Source organism: Lycorma delicatula, chromosome 11 (genome assembly GCF_047948215.1).
Source record: "Lycorma delicatula isolate Av1 chromosome 11, ASM4794821v1, whole genome shotgun sequence".
Classification (NCBI taxonomy): domain Eukaryota; kingdom Metazoa; phylum Arthropoda; class Insecta; order Hemiptera; family Fulgoridae; genus Lycorma; species Lycorma delicatula.
In genome coordinates this window covers 59,298,485-59,322,455 of record NC_134465.1, presented here as the reverse complement: position 1 = coordinate 59,322,455, position 23,971 = coordinate 59,298,485, and the positions used below count along the sequence as shown (strand labels likewise).

The 23,971-nt window shown below is 27.3% G+C and overlaps 1 protein-coding gene across 1 annotated transcript in view; it reads right to left on the bottom strand.

Annotated features, from left to right (window-relative positions):
- LOC142331929 (uncharacterized) overlaps positions 1-23,971 on the bottom strand; it is a 57,960-nt gene that overhangs the window by 22,106 nt on the left and 11,883 nt on the right. Inside the window, exons 3-7 of the mRNA XM_075377982.1 lie at positions 19,427-19,549; positions 16,089-16,169; positions 14,199-14,288; positions 4,378-4,470; positions 1,429-1,653 (exon numbers count right to left, since the gene is read on the bottom strand). Coding sequence (XP_075234097.1) covers positions 1,429-1,653; positions 4,378-4,470; positions 14,199-14,288; positions 16,089-16,169; positions 19,427-19,549 — 612 coding nt within the window. The remainder of the gene's footprint in view (positions 1-1,428; positions 1,654-4,377; positions 4,471-14,198; positions 14,289-16,088; positions 16,170-19,426; positions 19,550-23,971) is intronic.

Below are 23,971 nucleotides of genomic sequence, written 5' to 3'. Positions count from 1 at the left end.
ATTGAATGTCAGTTCTATTTAACAATTTTTTGGTGGTTGTTGGTCCACTTGAAAATACCAAAACACCTAGGAGTTTAAAACCTTGTTTGGTTTTTGTCAAAAGAACAATGTTATCAGTGAATATTAACATATTTCTCCTTGGGTAGTTACTTCTCCCTTAACTTTTATATTCAGTTATTGTACTGTTTATTCTACTAACAAGAAATGTCATATTTCATTACTTTTGTTTTAGTCTTCTTTATTTTCAACGTAAATTCTTTCCTAGCAATAATGACTTTTTTCTAAATTTTACTTAATTTCTATTAAAGAACAGTGTCATCAGTAAATTTCAACATCTTCATTTTTTTTCATACTTATCAGAGATGCGTTTGTAAATTTTTCAATACTGGAACGTTTGGTTTTGTATTACAGCAGACTGACAAATATGGTCTACAGCAATGGGTGGCTGGCTACATAACAATGCTATGACAAATGTACATTCATTTCAATGTTTACACTGATAAAAAGTAAAACGTATCTTTCTCATATCAAATGTTTAACTTTTTTTCATGAATTAGGTTTTTAGTGACTTATTTTGCCGTTGTTTGGCCACGAATATCCGAAAACAAAGACCATTTTTGTGCTGTCAAATTTTTAATATTTAGGTTATAGTTTTTATCGACTTTTAAGTTAAAATACATTTTATGCAAAAGGGCCTTATTATTTCTACCAAAAAGCAGTACCGGTGCAGCATTCCAGCACCATTTATTTTTGTTTAGCCTTTGGGAATTACCATTCAGGTATTACTTCAGAGGATGAATGAGGATATGTATGAGTGTAAATGAAGTATAGTCTTGTACAGTCTCAGTTCGACCATTCGTGAGATGTGTGGTTAATTGAAACCCAACCACAAAAGAACACCGGTATCCATGATCTAGTATTGAAATTCGTATAAAAGTAACTGCCTTTACTACGACTTGAATGCTGGAACTCTTGACTTCCAAATCAGCTGATTTGGGAAGATGTGTTCACCACCAGACCAACCTGGTGGGTTAGCATTCCAGCACCACTGCATTCCTGATATTTACTCCATTTTCCAATCTTTCTTCTATTCTTGTATTGCTTCTTCTCTGTTCAAGTTGAAAAACAATAGTGAGACATCCTTGTCTCATTCCTTATGTTGAATTATACTTTGACCTTCTTCAACTTCTATTGTTATAAATAGTTACTTGATTCTTGTGCAAGTTATAAATAAATTTTTCTCTCTGTAAATATAAATTTTTTTAAAATTTAAACTTTTTATTCCATTTTATATTATCAAATGGTTTCTTTAGATTTAGAAGTGGCATGAAGGTGACTTAATCTTTTTAAAATACAATAAATTACAAAAATTACTTATATATATTTGTATATAAAATTATTTGACAATATTTATTACAAAACAATTACCTGATACAAAGTTGTTATTCCACTTAACTCATTACAAGAGTGTGAAAATAAAGGTGTTGATGATGAACTAGATATTACACTAAACTTATCAACTCCTGTCACTAATAATGAAAATTTATTATTGTATGTTTCTCTTATTTGTGTAGTAGAATAATCACTAGTGACGATATCAAATTGTTTACCATTACTTGTACCTATTATCTGTTCATTAAATGATTCAAAACTCTGCAAAAAGAATTTAAAATATTACACCATGGATAACATCAATTAATACAAATAAAATATATTAGGAAGTTAATTTTTACATTAATATAAAGAAAAGTAACAACAGAATAGATTATGCTACATATCCATTACAGATATTCATTTGTCTCTTCATGAATTAAGACTTCTTTCACATCTCATTTGTTAAGTAGTCAATCAAAAGAGAAGTATGATGGGTATATGTAATTTAACACATTGACATAGTGTTACAATATTAAACCATTAAATAATCACAAAAATATACATACAACCTTTTTTAATGAAAAAAATGACAATTACAGTCTTTATAATGGTATCAATCAACTTTATCAAAAAAATATAATGAATATCTTTAAGCCAGATTGTAATAGAGAGATCAGAATGATTTAACAACTGAAATTTATCCTTACCTAACAAAAATACTAACAATTTAAAAAAAAAAAAAATTATAGCACACTTCATTAATACTGTCAAGGACTTTTACGAAATTACTAATGTTCAAACCTGCCCTTCTTCAGATGTCAAGTACCAGCTAAGATTATAGCAATAGTGCTATCCTAAAATTATTGATCAGTAAAATGTTGTTTCTATCCTTTTCATATTATTTTTTTATGCTGTTGTATGTATGCTTCTTCAAATAATATTTACATCATTCTGCTCATGGCCATTGTCTTAACATTATTTAATTTTTTTTCCTAATCTATTAAAAATAACAATCATATAAATTTACCTATCAATATTACATTTCATCTTTTTTCTCACACTGTTTACACATTAGATCTTAGTTTTCGTGTTTTCCTCATCCATATATCAAGTCCTTACTTAGCTGTAGCCTTTTTGAATTCTACAAACATTATCAATCCTGGTTTATCATATATATCTTCATTTTTAGCTGATTTATCCACTTTTTTTCTCAGAACGTGCTGCTTAATTGATAGAAGATTTGATTTAATCTCTTAATTCTTTTATGAATTTCTTCATCCGAGAGATTTCACTTTAAGACTACACTGAGGTTTGATGAAGAAAAATAAACATACCGTATATATTCATGGTATATTTCCATGTATATCCATCACTAGAAGGTTAAAAAAAGGATGATTGGATAAGAGTAAAGATTATAGATGAATTAAAGGAATTGGAAAGTACCAAGAACTTAAAAGTTTAGCTTGTAATACAGAGGCAAATGGAGACACTTATAGTGTGAGATATCTGCCACAAGGGTAGAAAATCGTATCATATTGTAATGGGTAGAAAGCTTCCAGAAAATAGAATTAATGAAAGCCAAAGGCAAGACAGTGATTGCTGATTGATGCAGCTATGTAAGAATAAATTATTGCATGATTGTTTATATTTAATAAGAGTTCTGCCAAGGCTGTCAAACCTTAAGTCATCTAATACAAAATATTTTTTCTAATTATTAATTTATGATAAATTAAAATTGTGGATAATATTATAAATAATAGGCATATTTTTGTAATAAATTTATTATTTACATAGAACATCAAATAAAAATAGTAACTTTTGATTACTGGTATGGAATTTTTACTACTTATTAAGTGATTGTATGGTTATATAAGTGATTTTTATTATACTATTATAAAAATGATTACATATAAAATTGATGCTTTATTATTAAAGTACATGATTTTATTTGTAGAAAGGCGATGCATCCATTACATAACTGTATGTATGTTTTGAAATTTTTTTTTTACTTCTAACTGGATGTTGAAAATAAGCTGATTTCAATAGTTTCATATTGAATGGGCAATAGACGTCAGTAATCTAATAATTTTATTACACAACCATATCCTTCCATTCATTTGAATATTGGTAGTGTTATCAATGAAACTTGAAGTTGGTGTCACATCAACTATGAGGTGCTCTTAGTTAATATTTTGTAAATAGAAGGACACAACACCATTGAAATCGATCAATGATTGTGTCTTATTTGTGATAGTAATGTTATTATTATGGTTAACTGAATGAGTGGATGTACACATATGCTAAATGATTTTCCTAACAAAGACAATATGTATATCTTGTTCTGAAAAATTTGACTATGCACTATTGTACCAAAATCGATAGCTACAGTGTTTTAGGACTGCAAGGGAATTTTGTTAATAAAATTCATGGTGTTGTAATAATGTCAAATCTACCGTTAAATGCAGAAGATATATAGATCAACCCAAAACAAACAGTATGTATGATGTTATTTTTCATGATAATGTATGATCCTACGATGGAAGCAACACAAAAAGTTTTATTTTAGCAGTTCAAATGGGAGATTTTCTACCATCCCATCAAGAGTCTGGTCTTGTTGTCAAGTATCTACATTTCTTCAACAAGATTGGCTATCCAGCACTTTGAAACCAGTGAGGAACTTGTAAATTGAATTGATAATAATTGACTGTGGAATTTTTTAATGAAGGGCTGCATAAGCTTCTTTTGTGAATAATAAGTGCCTCAATGTGGATAGCAACTATCTAGAGAAATAATAAATATATATAGGTAAGTTATGTTATAAAAGAATTTTTTTCTCTTGTTCGGTCTTTCTTGATTTAACATTAAATCATAAGTTAATTCTGAAATAGCTTTCATATATTATATACTTAAAGTACAGAATATAAGATAATAATGAACCATATGTTATTATACACAAAATCTTTAATTTACTCAGCTAATGAATTAAATGATCACCTTACCAACCTCAGATACAATATTTTTGTTAAAAGCACCATTAATACTTCGCAAAACCGGAGGTAATTTTATAAATGATCCAATTGCTGCATTGCTCACTGCCTAGAAAAAAAATTAAACAATATAATTAATCTTAAAAATTAATCCAAACTTAATCATAAACTATTAATAAAATTTTACTGATGATGAACTGGTTATATTTTTTAAAGAAATGACTGCGTAGTAAATTGTATTATATATTAGGAAGCCTTGTTCTACCAAATAGGCCCTTAGACTTAGCTAGGTGCACAAAACTGTTTTCTTTTGGGTATGATGTTGGTACAGGACCAACTCACATGATGCTGTCAGAGTAGTGGTCAGACTTGCATCCCTGGTTCTCTTTGTTTGGAGATGTACAGGAGAGCGGGTAAAGTGGATGTGGAAACATTGACTGCCTACAGGATCAGTTGATGAATGGCAGGTGAACCTACAGATTGATCCTGGACCTTCAGAGATTGCTGTGCTGAAAACACAGGGAACTGGGATATGAGTTGACCTAGTTTCTTACTGATCATGAGTATTTTAAGGCATACTGGTGATTGCAGGTGCTAAGAATCTCTATGGAATGTGATTATTGCGGGGAGGAAGATACCACAGAATGCACAGTGCTCATATGCAATTATTTCCTGTAACATAGAGAACCATTAGGAGAGAATTTGTTGTGCTTACCCCATAGAACATTATTAGGACTATGCTGCAGATCAAACAGTTGTGGCACATAGTGTTCGCACTGTTAAGACCTGTTTGGTCAGCACAGGATTTGACATTTTGAGTGATCTGAAAATGTGTGTTTCAAAACAGTCAGCCTCCAGTTTAAAAATATTAGTTATAACTGGATACCAGTACCAGGTTCGTAACTATTTTTCTAGGTTGTTAGTGTAACCTGATAAACACCACTAGAAGGTGACTGACTGTACTTTGTTTCTCTTTTTTTATTCTTTTAATTACTTTTATTTTGTGTTTTTTAATCAATTAACGAGAGGCAGATGCAGCCTGTTGCGCTGCACATACAGAAACAGTGGCGGTGTTAGTTGAGCCGCCGTGCCATAGATTGTCTCACTCCTTAAAAAAATCTAAATTAAAAAAAAAACTCGAGAATGGTTTTTAGAGATTTATCTGAAGATAATTTTTAAGCCCCAATCTAGTGGATATCTTGATTAGTATAGTCGAAGATAGGGAAAATTTGCATTCATTGTTCAAATTTTTTTTACCTTTCGTCACGTCTTTCAAGGTTGAATTTCAAAAAATCTAGAAATTAGTTTTTAGATATTCACATAAAAATTACACACATAAAAAATCAATTTGATATCTATCTTCATTTGTTACCAAAAAAAAAAAAAAATACATTAAATTTCATTGTTACTCTATTTTAACCCTTTAAAGTTGGAATTTCAAAATATCCTTTCTTAGTGTGCACTTACACTACAAGAAGAACATGTATACAAATATTCATCAGTTTATCTTCAATAATTTTTGCTGGGCATCGATGAATCTGTCAGTCAGGACAAGTTACTTACAGGTACAGAGAAAAAAAATAGTTGATAATTATCAAAAATAAATAATAGATTAATAGATAAAATAATAATAAAAAAAATGATTGTAGATAATGAAAAATCATTAAAAAAATTATTTTTAATTTATTATTTTTTATAAAAAATTAATGAATTCCTTTCTTCATAAAACTATAATCTGTTTTACTAATAATTGGAACTAATAATAAGTGTGAATAAATTGTTCCACCCCCAAAGATAGAGTAGTAAAACCATTTCTTACTGTGGCCATAATAAGAAAAATAATTTTTTGTTTTAAATAGTAAAAAATTTATAACTTTTTTTTGTGAACATTATATTTGCATAAATGAAATAAAAAATGGCAGCCATTTATATTCTTGTTAATACCATAAAAATTTACAAGATAACAATTTACAATATGCTTCTTCAAATTTAACACCACGTTGCTACATAATAATTTTTTTCTTCTATTGTCTATTGCTATCTTGTTTTTGCTTTTGAAACTTTTTATTTATATGTACATTTTTCTATTATTAATTATTTTATTTTTATATAATGAATATTTTTAATTTTAATGATATTATTAACCTTCAGGGTTGGATCGTTGCTGCACATGACTGTTAAACAGCTGATTTTCATAAATGAAGGTTCTGAAGTTCAAATCCTAGTAAAAGTAAATTACTTTGAATATTTGATTTGAATATTAGACAGTGGATACCAGTGTTCTTTGGTGGTTGGGTTTCAGTTAACTAAACATTTAAGTAATGGTTGACCTGAGTCAGTACAAGATTACACCTCAGTTACATGTCATACATACCATCCTCATCTCATTGGGCCACAGGGTTAATTGTTGTTCACAAGTTGAAATGTATTGCAATGTACACATTAGGAATAGAAAATAAAAAAAATTACACTATTACAATTATTAAATGTTGTAGTGAGTAATGGGAATTAATTTTTATTTTGAGTTTATTTATAATTTAATTAATTCCTTTATTATTTAATATTATTGTTATAATAATAACCATTTTAGTGAGCTATTTGCTTTATTATAATGTTGTTGTTTTATTACTCTTTGTAGTAAGTGGTTTTCTTCTGTATAGTAATATGTTCTGTACAGCGAATTAAAATATTGTTAACAGGACCAGGGTAACAAATTTCTTCCAATTAAGAAGAACGAAAAAGGCAATAATATTAAAAAGAAGCGAGAAGGAACTAAAAGTGGCTCTTTTCTCAGAGTAACAGGTCCATTTAACAATCTGTTCTTTGTAATACAGACAATGGCACCTCCAAATGCTGTTGTTCAACCAGAAAAGTTACTGGATCACAATAAGAATTAATAGAAAAGTATAAGGGCATGGATGATGATTCTGCAGGCCAGGGGGTATAAATACTGCCAGGGACTAGCAGGAATAGTCATTAGTTCTGCGAGGCCATGTTTGGCATATTCGTGATAATAAATGATAGCAGAGTAGTTTTGTAAGCCCAAGTTTGACATGGTTGTGGTGACAGTGATATTAAGCGTGTGGTAACAAGTGAAGAGTATGTCATGAGCATTCCATTGTGGACAGTGGGTGAATGAAGGAAGTTGTTTGGTGAGTTATTGGTAAATAGTAGTGAAAGTGTCAGTATTATATTCATTCATAAAGTGTAGGGGAGTTCTATTGTAAACAGTAAAAGTAATAATATTTGCAGAAATTGAATTGGATGAACTTTAGACTTCTCTACTGTTATCTTGTTGTAAGTGCAGTTTCAGGTTCTAGCATTCATTGTAATGTTTTTAGTCAATTAGACTGCATTCTGGTTTTTATAATTTAACTGTCTTTAAACAAATCTTGTTCTTATTTGAATTACAATTTTGTATGTCATATATTTATTATTGTTGTTATTTATTTAGTTTATTTGTCTTCAGGGTCAAAACATAATATCCTGGTTGAACTGTGAACACACAACAGCATTTTATCACTATTTTTGGTTTGTAAGGGTGGATTTGAGGGATTTATTAATTGTGATAAGTTGAATTTGTTTTCTATAGTTGTTATTGGTAATTTTACTGTTTCTTTTGTTCATTTCAATATTCGTTAATGTTTACTTAGTGATACAATAAAGATAAAATTTCTTTATTGTATCATTGTTAAAAATACATATTGCAGGTTGGATTGCAAAGATTTAAAATTTATTTTTTAATGAGGATATGATAATGTGAGAATATTATTAATTCTGTGTAGTTAATAAAAATATTATATTTGTAATGAAGCCTACAAGTTTAGTGAAAAGAAAGAAAATCAAACTGTATTAATACAACTGATTAAACCACAAAATATATTCATTGAATGTAAAGAAAAATAAACTAGTAAAAAGACAATCAAAGTTAACCAAATGCTGATTGAGGTATATGTTATTTTAAAATCAATACAACAATTAAAGGTAATTATTGTATATATTGTTTTAGAAATTTACAAGTATAATACTTATAAAATGATTCATATAACACAAAGAGATGATTTAAAATTAATTGTATCATATATTAAATCAAATACAGCTGCAAATTGCATTTAAATCTTGATATCATATCTATATTTGTCTACAGTAAAATTTCATTTTTTCAGATAGAAAAAAGAAAAAGATGGATAGTAACTTTATCAAATTGATAATACACTTCTAGTATCATCTATTATCTGTTAAAAAAGAGATCTGACTGAATGGTTTAGCGTTTACATGGATACTTCCACATGGTACACAATTTCAAGGTAGCTAAGACAGTCCTTTAATGAGCTCTTGTTCTCAAAAAAACACTAAATTTGCTAAAGTAATTATTTGAGTCAATGTATGATCATTCATTCGCAATCTGATGCTCTCATTCTTGATAGAAATATATTCATTTCTAGGGAGGTTGAAAATTGGGTGTTTTCTAGCTGTTTGGAGAGGAAATCTGAAGCATAATGCTACCTTGATATAGTTGTTTATTTTGTGCCTCAGTGGGTTGGTTGTCTGTCCTTAAAACAACCACCTTTTTTTATTTTTTATCTTTGTTTTCCTTCGGTTTAAATTCTATGGATCTGAGTCAAACCCTTGAATGATCCATGCTGAGCGTTTAAAAATCAAGAAACTTGTAAAATTGAGATATTCTTCATATGATTAGACAGTTATAAGAATTGTGAATTTTTTCTCAAGGTTAAAAGGGGGAAAGAAATTTTGAGTATGACACATACTGTTCATCTGTAAAGTCATGGTGGTGTTTTATACTGAAAGGAAAGGTAAATTAATGAAGACATGAAACAATCACTAAATTAAAATGAAACAATTTAAAATACATAATGCCTGATGAAGTGCTGGGAGAAGAATATATTTGGATAGGAGAGTGCATATATGAGTATATATTAATTATGCATATAATTAATTCCAAAAGCATAAACAAAATTCAGCACAATCCACCAAAGTACAGAATCAATAAGAGCTCTTACCTTATATTATTATTATTATTCTTTTTCTTTTTTATACATCAAAAGTGTTTTAGAGAAATTTTTTCTTCAGTTGATTAAAATTAAAAATTAATTACACATTAAAACATTAATAAAATACTAATATAATATTATTACATATATGACATAATATATGTAGTCAAATAATTAATTAAAATTATTAAAAATCTTTAACTTTAAAAAACATTAGAAATATATATATTTTTAAACATGTTTGTGGCCAGCCACTAAATAAATCATTGTGACTGTATTTGTGCTAAAAACATGTTTAAAAGAAATTTAATGTTTTTCAAAAGTTAAAAATTTTAAATTATTTTAATTAATTAGTCAAATAATTATAATATGTAGTCACATATATTATTTTTATATGTAATAATATTATATTAGTGTTTTTTTTTTTTAATGTTTTAAAGTGTAATTAATTTTTAGTTTTAATCAACTGATGATTGAGGAAATTCCTCCAAAAGTGCTTTTGATATATAAGAAATCAAAATAATAAGATACGGTTAGAGAGCTTTTATTGATTCTGTACTTTGGTGGATTGTACTGAATATTGTTTATACTTTTGGAATATATATTTATATAAATATATATGCAATGAGGCCAACACAACTCACAGCAGTCAAGAATGTGATCATAAAAAGGAAGATTCAGTGTGTTTTGTGTTTAGCAAGAACTAAATCAGGGACTATAAGAGAATATTATATTTTCAATGAAGACCTCTTCATCAAAACAATTTTCATTTTTAGGAAAAGTGTTGAAAGAGAAGAGAGAAATCTACCGAGTAGGAAATTCTTGAGTGGTCATCTTTCAGTTATGAAAGCAATGAAAAAAAATTTGAGAAGATTCTTAGTTCCAGAAAATCTGAGCTAACATGTACTCATCAGCTTGTACTAACAAATACGTCTGTTCATAAGATGTTAAAAAAGTACATTTTTCTTTCAAGGTATAATCTTCAGTTACTGTTTAAGATAAATAATGTTAAAACTTATAAGTGTGTGGTAAGAATTACCATAATGATTTGTGGTGACTTTAAGAACTCACACTGAACTTTACTGATTAAAAAGAAAAATGTTGAAACTTTTTTCTTTAATCCGGTTCTTGATTCAAGTCTCCATAATTCTTCTTTTCATGTTTTACTAATGATATTGAATCATTACTTTATATAGACACATTGAAGTTATATAATAAAGTCTTCGAATAGAAAGTACTATGTTAGAAATATCAGTATGATATAAAAAATGAATACAGTTTCTAAATGTTCATTTCTCTTTTTAATTTTATAAAATTAGTGCTGATATCACTGAAGATGCTGGAAAAAGTAATATTATTAAATTACTACTCTTCCAGTACCTAACAGTAGGTCCTGCCAATGGTTGTTGAAGGTGCTAACTACCTGGCCGTTGTTACAGCCTAAAAAAACAAACTTACAGCTTTAAAGCTTACCTGTTTTAAACTTATGTTGTAATCAAAGTTTGTAATCTGAAAGGAATGGAAAACTGCAGCATTGTATTCTGAGAAAATATTTTATGTCATTCCTTTTCTTTTTTTATTAAATCCTTATGACATAAAATAGACAACTGAAGATGTAACATGTAATAAATATGCTGAAGTTAAAAGATTAAAAAAGAACAGAAAAGAATGGAGACTATCACCAAATACATCAACTGATTGACAATTAAAAAGAAATTTACAACACAAGTTTTAAATACAAAGGTACAAAATTTGTTAATTGCAATCAGATTAACCAACAAAACATTGAATATCAGAAGTGAGTACAAAAAAAATCCTTACCTTATAATAAATCATCCTGGTAGAATGACAGTCATTTAACAGCAATTTATATCCAATTAAACAGTCCCTGTATCATATAAATTTGAAACAACTAAAATTAAACACTGTTTAATTTGAGTTTGAACCTCTTCTCATTATATGTATGGAACCTACTTTCAATACAATATATATAATGAAATATTGTTTATTATAATACAATGTAACTTGTTTTCACAAATTTCTCCATCTCATGATGAAAACAACCATACCGTACCTGTAAAAGAATGAAACATTAAGTACTATATGTACTATCCATTTACTATTTTATTTTTATAAATTTAACACCATAAATTTGATAAAATAACTTTAACTGACGTGAACTTTGTCGAAGTACTACGTAAATGTAGAGAAAAAATTAAGAATGTATTTTCTTATAGAAATAGCAGTCTAGGAAGTAGGGAAAATTTTTTGTAGATTTTATGAGTCAGATAATTTATGTTATGATATAAGATTTATATTATTATGTGCTCATCTCACTATTATATAGTTTTTTTTTAAACTACCCTCATTATATGACAATAACAAGTGATTAATGTTTTTTTGTAATTTTAAACAAAGGTATTAATATGTACTGCTCATTTAATGTTCATGTTTATGGTTAAACAACAGCTAATTTATTATTTTTTTTGAAACTAGAAACTGAAAAATTTTCATTGTTATGATTCAAAATGAGGTCAAGGTCAAATATTTATTTTATGAGAACAACAAATAAATATTATGTAATTTCTTTGCAATGGGAAGATGTTTAGGAAATATAATAGTTAAGTGAGGTGATCTTATTCTGATGGACATTTAAATATTTATTTAAAAACATGTCATATTTAAGGAGTTAATATAGGAGGAAAATATTTCAAAAATTTTAATAATGATTATTATTATCAGAAGTAAAATTCTGATAGCTGAAATTAGTGAATAAATAATGGGTAAATCACAATTAAGTTTCTAACAAAAGCTTTTTCAGTGAAAGCAGTAAAACAAAACAAAGTAATGCATTGTTTTATGAATTTAAAAAAAAATTATTTTTGAAAATGAAAGGGCAGCATCTACACGATCACTTAAAAAAATAAACTAAATGCAAAAACCTGAGAAGTTATGTTTCAGCTATTTTAAGCACAAAAAAATAAACAAACCTAACTAACATTACCTCAATCTATAGCACATAGTCTGAATGCATACTTTATAAACCTTAAAACTTTCATTATAAAAAAAATTGCTGTGTTTAAAAATATTGCAAATAAAACAAGCAAAAATAAAAAAAACAAACTTTGGTAAATATTGCTGTTAAATACACTAACATCACTTTTACCAGGATGATTTATAAAAATACTAACAAAACATTAACACACACATTTAACAAAACATTAACACACACACTTAACAAAACATTAAAAATAAATAATACATTATAAAGATTATATAAAGTTAAATAATCTTTTCCTGAAAGCAAACATAAATTTTTATTAGTAAATCAATAATAAAAGATTTTTATTACTTATTATTTAAACAAATTAAAAAGATAACTTTTGTAAATGTTACAAAAAAAAGAAAAAAACAGTCAGTTCTCTTAAAGTTGACATTAATTAGACATAACATAAATGAGGCTTTCAATAGCTTTTATTTCTATTACATATATTCTATAAATAAAAATCAGCTCTGTCTGGTGGCTATAATAAATACTTATAGATGTCTCAGAAATATAAATTTTACCAATAAAAGGTCTATTCAAAAATAAGTTAATAGAGCAAATGTCATAGTTATGTGGCATATGCCCAATATCCACCAATAATTTACTCTCTTAAACGATGAACGTAGCAGAAATTTGTTGAGTACTGGTAAAGACAGTAAAAAAAAATCATTTTTTCTTAAATACTCTATCCTCATTACATGACAATGTCCAGTATTATTCTTCTTTTTTAGATACTAATTTTCTATAAGATTTTCTGTCAAAAAATCCTTTTCTTCTTTGAACAGGCTTATTTTAGTTATTTTTTTTTTTTCAAAAAAAGTTAGATATTCATTTTGTTAATCTTTTAAAGATTGATAAAATCAATTCATGGCATAATTAATTTTTTGCACTTGGAAGGAACAGCAAAGCTAAAATCATCTATAGTTTTGTTGGATTTATGAGAATAGTGTTTGTGGTAAAGTTAGATGAAGGTGAGTGGGTACATACTTATTCATCTAAAAAGCCAAAATAATTCAAACAGGGAATATTAAAATGAAAATCAAACAAAAAAATTAGTGGTTATAATGTTTTTGGTTGATCCATGGTTTTCCTTGATCCTTTCAGATAATTGCTGGGAAATTCCTTTTTTGTTTAGTAGTACATCAATACATTCCTTACATGATCTATATAATGTGTTGTTGAAATTACCAATCAGAGTATAATATTAATTTAAATAGATTGTATTTTCTGAAAAATTTGAATTAAGAAAAAAGAATGAAACAAACACCATGCTCTAATAAACATTAATGTGTTATTGATGGGCAAATGTTTCATTAGGATATTGAGCGTTGTTCTGTGCTGTATATATTTATACATTTTTTTACATTGTAGTTTAAGTATGGATGTGAATATTCAAGAATGTGAATTAAAGAATTGAATGTTAAATAAATTTTTATATAACTGTATTTCTGCTGTGGATATTTCTGTATAAAAATGTGTGATGTTATGAATAAGCATCCAGAGTATGGAGTTGAAAAAGTAGTTCAAATTTGATAATTTTACTAAAATCTCCAGTAGTAGAAAGGCAGCTATTAAGTTAAGAGTTAAAAACGTTACCGATTGTTATGTCCTGAATCACATATACTTTGAAAAAACATTCTATGCTAAAATTTGTAATAGTATGCCTACTTATTTAATATATATATTGGAATTCCTTGGGAGAATGATCCTAGAAGAATCTATAGAAATATAAAAATGAAATATTATTATTGAAAAAACAATTTCTAAAAAGTAACTTACATTTTCGTAGCTATATCTTTCTAATCTACTTCTTAAAAACTGAGTTACATAGTTTGAATTTTGTCCATATCTCTTTATCAAAGTTATAAGCTGAAAAAGTACCAAAAAATCTTTTATAAAATTTGTCTATAACTAGTAAATGAAGATACATAAACATAAATAAGAGTATTATTCACATAGAAATAATGTTATATAAATGTGAAAATAAGTAATTGTTATTTACCTCTTGGTATCAATCCAGAACACTGACCGGGTTCTGGGTAAAATGGTAAACTGCATTCCTTACTGATCAGGATTCTGGTTGATTCTTACAAATTATTAAAGTTAAGAAAGCTGAAAGCAGTTGGGATTTTTTAGAGGCTAAGGATCCACTAATCAATGCCATTTTTAATAATCAAAATAAACATATGGATCTTTAAAATATGTAACTACTAAAAGTATTGTTCTGCTGGTTGAATTAAATTTCTGAAATGTTGTATGTTTTCTCTTGCAGTAATATCTTTTATGAACTCCCATTTTTTGAGCTGATATGTTTCATATGATATCTAATCTCAGCCATATTCTTTTAATCATATCCAATGTTACAGTTAAATCGGTCAGCATATCTTTCAAATTAAGATGGTTAATATAAAAAAAATCATTTCATCCACCCAAAAAGATTACCAGAAAAAAATTGTTCATTTATTTAAACTGGCAAGCATCGATAGCCAAAGTGAATTATGGTTTAATTTTCTTGTCTAATTTAATTTGTTTGATGAACACAAATGCTTATGAAAAAAAATTTTGATGAAACTCTTGGAATTCCCAATTTCAAACTCCAGAGAGGAGATATAGTGCATATAATTTTTTGTTTCAAGAAAAAGAAAAAAATGAGTGTATTATTTAGTTGTTTTACGCTATTTAACCCAGTCTTCTTCTCATGTAAAGCAAATCTGCTTTCTTTCAGGGTAGTGATATTTGTTATACAGCCAGTTCCTGAATTATTAAAGTGAAAAACTTCTGGTATTGTTGAATATTATGTGTAATTCTATTTTTTTGTAAATAATATATTTTTAGAGGTACCTTAATAGTAATAAAAGTAATTAACTTCTCAGCTAATTTATATATAATAAAATTGTGATGGGGATAATACAAATTATTGCATGGAATTTTTAATATAAATACTGATTTATTATTTATCAGTATATTTATATTTTATATTTATATAAATTATTTTAATTTTTGACATATATATTTTTAAAAATCAATTTTATAAAAAAAAAAAAAAAAAAAAAAAAAAATAGTAAATGTTGATGGTAGTACCTACAAAATTGATTTTTTATTAAAAAAAAATTACCATTTGTAAATATATTATGCATACTGGTAGCTGGCTACATAACAAACACTCTTCTTTACTGCCATTATTATCTAATCATGAATGTTTAATCATCTAACCAACATTGTAAAATGTAAAAAGACCTAACAGAAGAGATCTCTCTTTCTTCTAACAGAAAAATAAAAAAATTATAACCATGAATAAAGGGAAAATTTAATAAGTTAAAAATTCAATTACAGAGCTTAGAGGCTCTGTAATTGAATTATCCAAGGTATATACAAAAGAAACATAGATGAAAAAGATAACTCTACTTCAATAGTTTCTGTTTTTTCCCAAAAATTTTCTTCTTGCAAAATAATTCCCTGAAAATTCTATAGTGAAAAGTACAAAACTTGAATAAGATATTGTTTTTCAGTATAACAATACAATAGAACTATTTTATAAAAAAAAGTAAATGTAAAAACAAAATTCTAGAAAAAATTAATATGGATAAAGAAACATAACCGAGATAAAAAAAAAACAAAAACAAAAATCTATAAAATAAATAAAATTTTTAAAATAAAAATAGAACTTACTTTTTCAAAAAAATCAATTGCATCTCGCTCTAATAATAATGAGTCCCAGCTGTGGTAACATACATCCTTATAAGTGTTAACCTAGAAAAATAAAACAGTTGTTTTTACAATTATTATTATACAGTTTGGTGGATGACAATGAAAAAAAAATTAACCCTAGCACAAAAGTAATCTTTATTAATATAAAATCTCAAAATTTTTAAAGATACTTTTTAATTAATGGAACTTTTTTGAAATCCCCTTTAGATGTAATATGATTGGCTCCTTTCTCAGTGGAATACCTAATACCACTTCTGTCAACAAAGCCTGCTTTAAAAACAAACAGGAAACTCCTTACATAATGGAAGTTGTGTTTGCTTAATGTGTTAGTTTTGTCCAGTTCAATATACTCGTATTTGTAAATTTCATATTGTTCAAGTACTTGAGGGCTTGGTTTTTGTGTGGTGTGCATAAAATTTGTATGTTTTTATTAATATTTTTTTGTATTTGGTCTTTTTATATGAGGTAATTAGCAAAAATTTGATTCTATTATTTACTGTAATGCGTGTATGGGTTCCATGTGTATATGGGTGAACGTGCTTTCATCTTCCACTGAGATATTTAGTAACAATCATTGCAATTAATCTGTAGTGGGATTACTGTATTTATCAGTGTGTGTGTTTCTTTTTATTTAGCTATATGACCTTATAAGCTTTATTTTTTCTTTTTAAAAGCAACTCAATAACCTTTCTTGAAAATAATACTTTTCAACATGATATAAAGATAATTGTATAGATCAGTCATGTAGTAATCTATATATATATATATATATATATATATTGTACAACAGATCAATCAATAGTTATACTATTGATTGATCTATTATCTATTATCTACATTAACCAGTGGTATGTACTATTATATTTTCTTTCACCAAGTAGATGCCGTTTTGTTTTGAATTTATGTAGCATGATTTATCTATAGCTATGAGTGGGTAGACATTAACTTGTGTCAAAATATTGGGTACTTCAGTCTAGTTGTTGACTGACAAACATATATTGTATTAAGTAACTTTATGTGTAAGAAAACTCTATTCATGTTGCGGTATATTGGATAAATGTGTCAGTTATACTGAGTTTTATATATAACATCGTTATAAAAAAATGGTGGAGTTTCTGTAATTCAGATCAAGGCAGTAGGGAAATTTTGGGAAGTTATGTTGGTAGCCCTGATGAACTCCAACCCAAACGTTTGTATAACAGCAGTTCAAACAACCATACCAGTTTTTATATTGTTGCAGAGGTGTGTTTAGTTTGTTATTATGTTCACTGATCAAGAAAAAGCAAAGTGTGTTTTGTGGCAGGATGATTTAAAGTCTATAATTTTAGTTCAATCTGCATCTCGATGTGAATAAAAAAAAAGAGCCACTACATGAAAATAATATATGATGTTGAATCAAACAGTTCGAAGAAACTGGATCTGTTCTCAAGGAAAAATCAACTGGCAGACCATGAGTATCAGACGAAACTGTTCAACGAATTAGACAATCTGCAATCAGAAGTCGTAACAAACCTATTTCTTATCGAAGCCTCGAGTTAGGTATTCTGAAAAAGCAATTCACAAAGTTTTACACAAAAGATTGAAATTATACATATATAAAATTCAGCTACTTCAGAAATTGAAACCTGATGATGGAAAAAAAAATTTTCTGCTGAAATTTTCCACAAAATTAATAAAAATGAATCATTTTTAGACAACATAATTTTTACGGATGAAGATACATTGATGTCTTCGATATTAATGGTTGTGCTAACAAACACAATTCACGAATATGGGGATCTGAAACCCACATGTAATTTTTGAGAAATGATGTGATGTGCCTAAAGTTAATATTTGGTGTGGTATGATGAAAAATCATGTAATTGGGCCTTTTTTCTTTGCTGTAAAGACTATTAATGGAAATGTTTGTCTCGATATGTTAAACAATTACTGCTTTTCTTAACTGGGTGCTCAAAAATGTACAACGAATTCATTTTCAACAAGATGGTGCACTTCCACACTTTAATGCATTCATCAGACAGGCTTTGAATGGAAAATTTGGGCGTTAATGGATAGGTCGGCAAGGACCTTACCCTGGCCTCCAAGGAATCCAGGTTTGACACCTTGCAATTTTTTCTTGTGGGGGTATATAAAGAACATTGCTTATTAACAAAAGATATGTGACCTATATCACTTAAAGGAAAGGATTAATGAAACAATTGTAACCATAATGGAAGATATCTTAATTCAGGTATGGGCAGAAACTGAGTATCGACTGGACATTTGCTGAGCGACTAATGGTGCACATATTGAAATTTATTAGTTATCTAAAAAAAAACTGTTTCAGATGACAAATTTGATAAATAAACATCATCAACTGTAAGTATTTTTGTTTTCACTTAATCCATGTTCAAAACCACACCATTCTTTTGCGAAGACTCTGTATATTTCAAATTTTTTTTTAGTTATGTGATGTAAAGAAAGTTGATTAATTTATTGTATTCATATTCTGCAGTGTTTTGTAAGTGTTAATGGATGTGATTCTACAACTGATCAATTATGTGAATCTATTTATTGGATGACTTTATGTTTTTATACTGAGTAACATTCTATCCAAAAAAATTATAATGAAATTTTAAACTGTACAGTAAGTCTCACAGATATCATTTCTTCCGCTCAAAAAACAAAAATTTCTGTAATATAAATAAAACTATTTTTAACAAAATGATACTATCAAAAAAGGTAGACACTACATTTCTATTTTCAAAATCTGTTATTAATTTAGAATTTTGTTTAAAAAAAATACATGTTAAATGTATGTAATAGACAATAGATTACAATAGATTACAATAATAGATAATAAACAATGTTTAAGTGTTCCATATAGTAAGAAAAAAAAAGAAAAATTTGTACAAAACTTTTACCGGCCGATTTCATTTATTAAACAATGAATAATCATAAGAATAATATTAGTTCTGTATATGTAACATGTATTACATATAAGTAAATGATGAGTTCACCACTAGACCAAACCGGTGGGTTACATAATATAATCTTTTGTTTCTTATTTATAAATGATGTATTTTGAGCAAATCAAGGATTTCATTAGTTATTCAAAGGAAATGGTAGAATAGTTTGTTTTATTATGCATGGAACTGAACGATTACAAATGTTACGAGCTACATAATGTATAATCATAATCTGATCTGAATGAAGGGTTTATTTATTCATAAATAATATAATATACATTCATTATTAGAACTGACAAAAAAATTTTAAATAAAAAAATGAATAAAAAAAGATTCAATAGCTTTACTTACTCCAGTCAATGCATTATGATGTACAGCAGAAGTAGCAATAGTACTAGTAGAAAAAAATTCATCTTCACTACTAGAATACAATGCTTCTGGTTCAAGAACAGGGAATAAATCAGTGCATATTACCTGTAAAATATTAGATAAATTATGTGATAATTGTAAAAAAAGAAATATAACTAATAAATATTAAGAAATAAATGGATGAGTTCATGATACAAAGTAATACTTCTTTCTTTTTCTGTTTAGCCTCCTGAACCACTGAAAAGTATTCCTTCAGAGGATGCCATGTATGAATGAAAATGAAGTGTAGTCTTGTACAGTCTCAGGTTGACCATTCCTGAGATGTGTGATTAATTGAAACCCAACCACCAAAGAACACCTGGCTAGCACCAAATTAAAAATTTGGCTAATGTATGCACTTAAGTGAAGTGAAAGCAACATATCCATTCTTAAGTGTAACATATACTCCATACCAGGATTGCTAAGGAAATGTGGAATGAAGTGGTTTTTCCTTTACCTTTTTAATTGCTGATATCCCGGGAAAAACAGAGATGAAAAATTATGATGAAAATCAAAGTTTTATTGAAAAAAATTACATAAACTTATAATGATAAATACATGGAACTAGCAGTTAACGATGTTAAAGAACAATTTAGATTCGGAGTAACAGTACCAGGTGAAAAGATAAAGATGCTACGATTTGCTGGTGGTATAGTAATTCTAGCTGAGAGTAAAAAGGATTTAAAAGAAACAATGAATGGCATGGATGAAGTCCTACGCAAGAACTACTGCATGAAAATAAACAAGAACAAAACGAAAGTAATGAAATGTAGTAGAAATAACAAAGATGGACAAAGATGGACTGAATGTGAAAATAGGAGAAGAAAAGATTATGGAGGTAGAAGAATTTTGTTATTTGGGAAGTAGAATTACTAAAGATGGACGAAGCAGGAGCGATATAAAATGCTGAATAGCACAGGTGAAATGAGCTTTCAGTCAGATATATAATTTGTTTTGCATCATTTTTGCATCAAAAATTAATTTAAATGTCAGGAAAAGATTGTTGAAAGTATATGTTTGGAGTGTCGCTTTATATGGAAGTGAAACTTGGACGATCGGAGTATCTGAGAAGAAAAGATTAGAAGTTTTTGAAATGTGGTGCTATAGGAGAATGTTAAAAATCAGAGGGGTGGATAAAGTGACAAATGAAGAGGTATTGCGCAAATAGATGAAGAAAGAAGCATTTGGAAAAATATGGCTAAACGAAGAGACAGACTTACAGGCCATATATTAAGGCATCCTGGAATAGTCGCTTTAATATTGGAAGGACAGGTAGAAGGAAAAAATTGTGTAGGCAGGCCACGTTTGGAATATGCAAAACAAATTGTTAGGGATGTAGGATGTGTAGGGGGTATACCGAAATGAAATGACTAGCACTAGATAGGGAATCTTGGAGAGCTGCATCAAACCAGTCAAATGACTGAAGACAAAAAAAAAATAATGATAAAATGTAACTAATTTTAATAAGCATAAAATTCTTTAAAAATGATTTATTTATGTCTAAGGGAAATAATAAACTAAAATAGTAAAAGTCTAAATTTTAATGAAGATCAAGGATAGTAAACACAGAACTTTTTGTAAAAGATTAGGGAAGTCATTCGTTTCTGAAATTAATTGAAAAAATCAGAACAGGCAAGGAAAACCAAAGTTGTATTTTCAAAAGAAAAATGGTGTAATTGGTAAGTATTTATTTCAATTAATAAAATACTTTAGCAATTATGATTAAGCAATATTTATTCTTAACTTATTTTCTTAATTTAATTTTTAAAACAAAATTTTATTATTTTATTTGCGTACTTTATTAAATGTAAAATATATGGATAAAATAGAGTAAGATTTCAGAATTTTTATTTTGCAAGCTAATAAAGTGTTTATTTATTAATTAAATGAATTTCTTTTCCTTTAACATAATAAGATAATATAAAGATTACGACAGACGTTCAATAGTTTGTCAGCAACAGATAAATTTTCCAAATATATAAATTATCACAAAAAATAAACCCAAATGAAAATTTGAAGTTTACAGAAAATCATAGTGCATTTAAAAAAATATTAAAAGAAAAACAGAAAAAACCGCTAGATTTTTGATCTATTCTTACTACAAAAATTATTTCCATTAGAATTAAGGCTTAAAGGCTTAAAAAACAGTGGATACTTCCACGTCACACAAACCTGAGATGGATGAGGTCATTCCTCTAAAATCCCTTTACCTAAAGATATAATATTATAGGAGGATTTTGAAAGTTACACGGATAAATGAACAATTTAGGTGAATAAACAATTTTAAATGAAGAGGTGTTTAGACTAATAGGAGAGGAGAGAAATTTGTGGAAAAATCTTGTAAAGACATCATACCCTAGGTTGGTAGAGCATGTCTTAAGACATCCAGTTTTAATTAATTTGATGGTAGGCAGATGCAAAGAAGGTAAAAACTGCCAAGGAATATATATATTTTAATGTAGGAAATAGATAACTGAAGATATAATCTGTAAATTATAACAGAATAGCAAGGAAGAGAGAACAGCCTCAAACCAGTCAACTGTCTAATGACTTAAAAAACAAAACTTATAATCCAGACTGGAATGGAAGTCTAGTTATGTAGAAGTTAGTAAGAGGTTATAAGACTTACTATGATGTTTTAGAATTGGCAAAGAAAGCTAGCGACTTTGAAAGATTAAAACAAAGATTGGACCATAAATAAAATGTTTATTCTCCAGGTGTGCTTAACACATTTACTTATAATATAATTGGGCTGAGTAATAATGTATGTCCCTCCTTGCTAAAACAAATATAGAAAAAAACCCATCGATTTTGGGATGGTTCTTTGTTCTTTCAGAGCGTAGTACTTTACTGCACAACAGAATAAGAAAATTAATGTACCTTATATTGCAGTAGGAATTAGAATTGAATTAAATAATTATAAATATTATATTTAGTAGTGCCTTGTAGTTGGTTTAAAGATGTAATGTAGGGGTAAAATTAATAGTTCATTTTAATAGGAGAATGTCCTTAACAAAATTCATATGGAAGAGAGTATATAAGATAGTAAAGATTTTTGCATTTATAGTAAGAGGAATAAAATATTAGGTGAAGTTGATGATTTCTTAAATTTAGTAATGTTGAATATTAAAATATCTGGAAATGTAGCATGTCAATACACATTTGTAGATATAATTAAAAATTATTAAATAATTTTTGAAATTTATTCTGAAAAAAAAAATATATATATATATACTATTAAGAAAGGATAATTGTCGTTAGTTATTACACAACTCAAATTGATTTGGATGACCTGCCATTACTTGTGTAATTGTTGTAGTAAAAAATTATCATAAATAAATATAACAATGAAAAATCTATCGTTAAAAAATCATTGTAATCAACACTGGACTGGGTTTCGAGAATTAATATTTTAAATAAGTATCAGACTGGCTTCCATGAAGGATACTTAATAACATATACAACATATGAGCTAAAGTTTGAAATATAAGAAGGAAAGAAAACCATAAAAGAGTATTTGGGTTCCTAAGTAACATACCTAACCCCACTTTTTATTTAAATTATAGCTTATGATCTGTTTATGTTAATTTCTTTTAACAACAAATTTTATTATAATTGCCTAGATTCATATATAAAAATTGAGTTAATTGTAATGAAAATCTATTCTCTTTCCATTAAACTTACTAGGATAAACATAATACAAAAATAAAACAAAGTATTGCATAACTTTCCCAGCTGTGCTAACCAACTTTGATTACCAAAATAAGAGTTAAGCATCAAAATTTCCAAATTTTGAATAAAAAAATTTTTGTATTGTATGGAGAAAATTGAGGAAAAATGTATTTATAAAGAAGTGATCTCTTTTAAAATAAAAAAAATAATTAATAAAATTGTTTAAAAAGTGATGATATAAAAATACAAAACAATTTTTTTTTTTTAATAATTATAATTTAAGAGTTAAGCTAATTTAAGAGTATATATTTTTTAGAGGTTGGGAATAAATCAAAAAAACTTTTTTTTAAATATTCATACATGTAGGTTAAGCTTAACAAATTTGGTTAAATAAAGTTTTTTCTAAATCTAACACCTCTTTCAGTAGAGACTAAAATAAGAAAAAAATTGTCAAAAAACTTTTTAGCTGTGTAATTTAAAAAAAAAAAAAACTAGACATTTCTTGACAGCATTATTTATGAAGTATAAACTTTCATAAAATAATGAAAAAATATTTAAACCAAAGGAAGATAGATCAAAAGAACAAAAACATGTATTTCAATTTTAGAATGTGGGGATTAATTTTTAAAATAAGTTTTTCTGGATTACATATAAAAAAAACTGTAAATTAACCTTCATAAACTACAAGATTAATTATGATAATAAGGTAAACATCTCAGAAAATTTGAATTGTTGGCTTATATAGATTCCATTAATATAAAAATGAAACAATTTAGATTAAACGACAAGTTAAAACTTTTATGTTGCTTGTTCAAT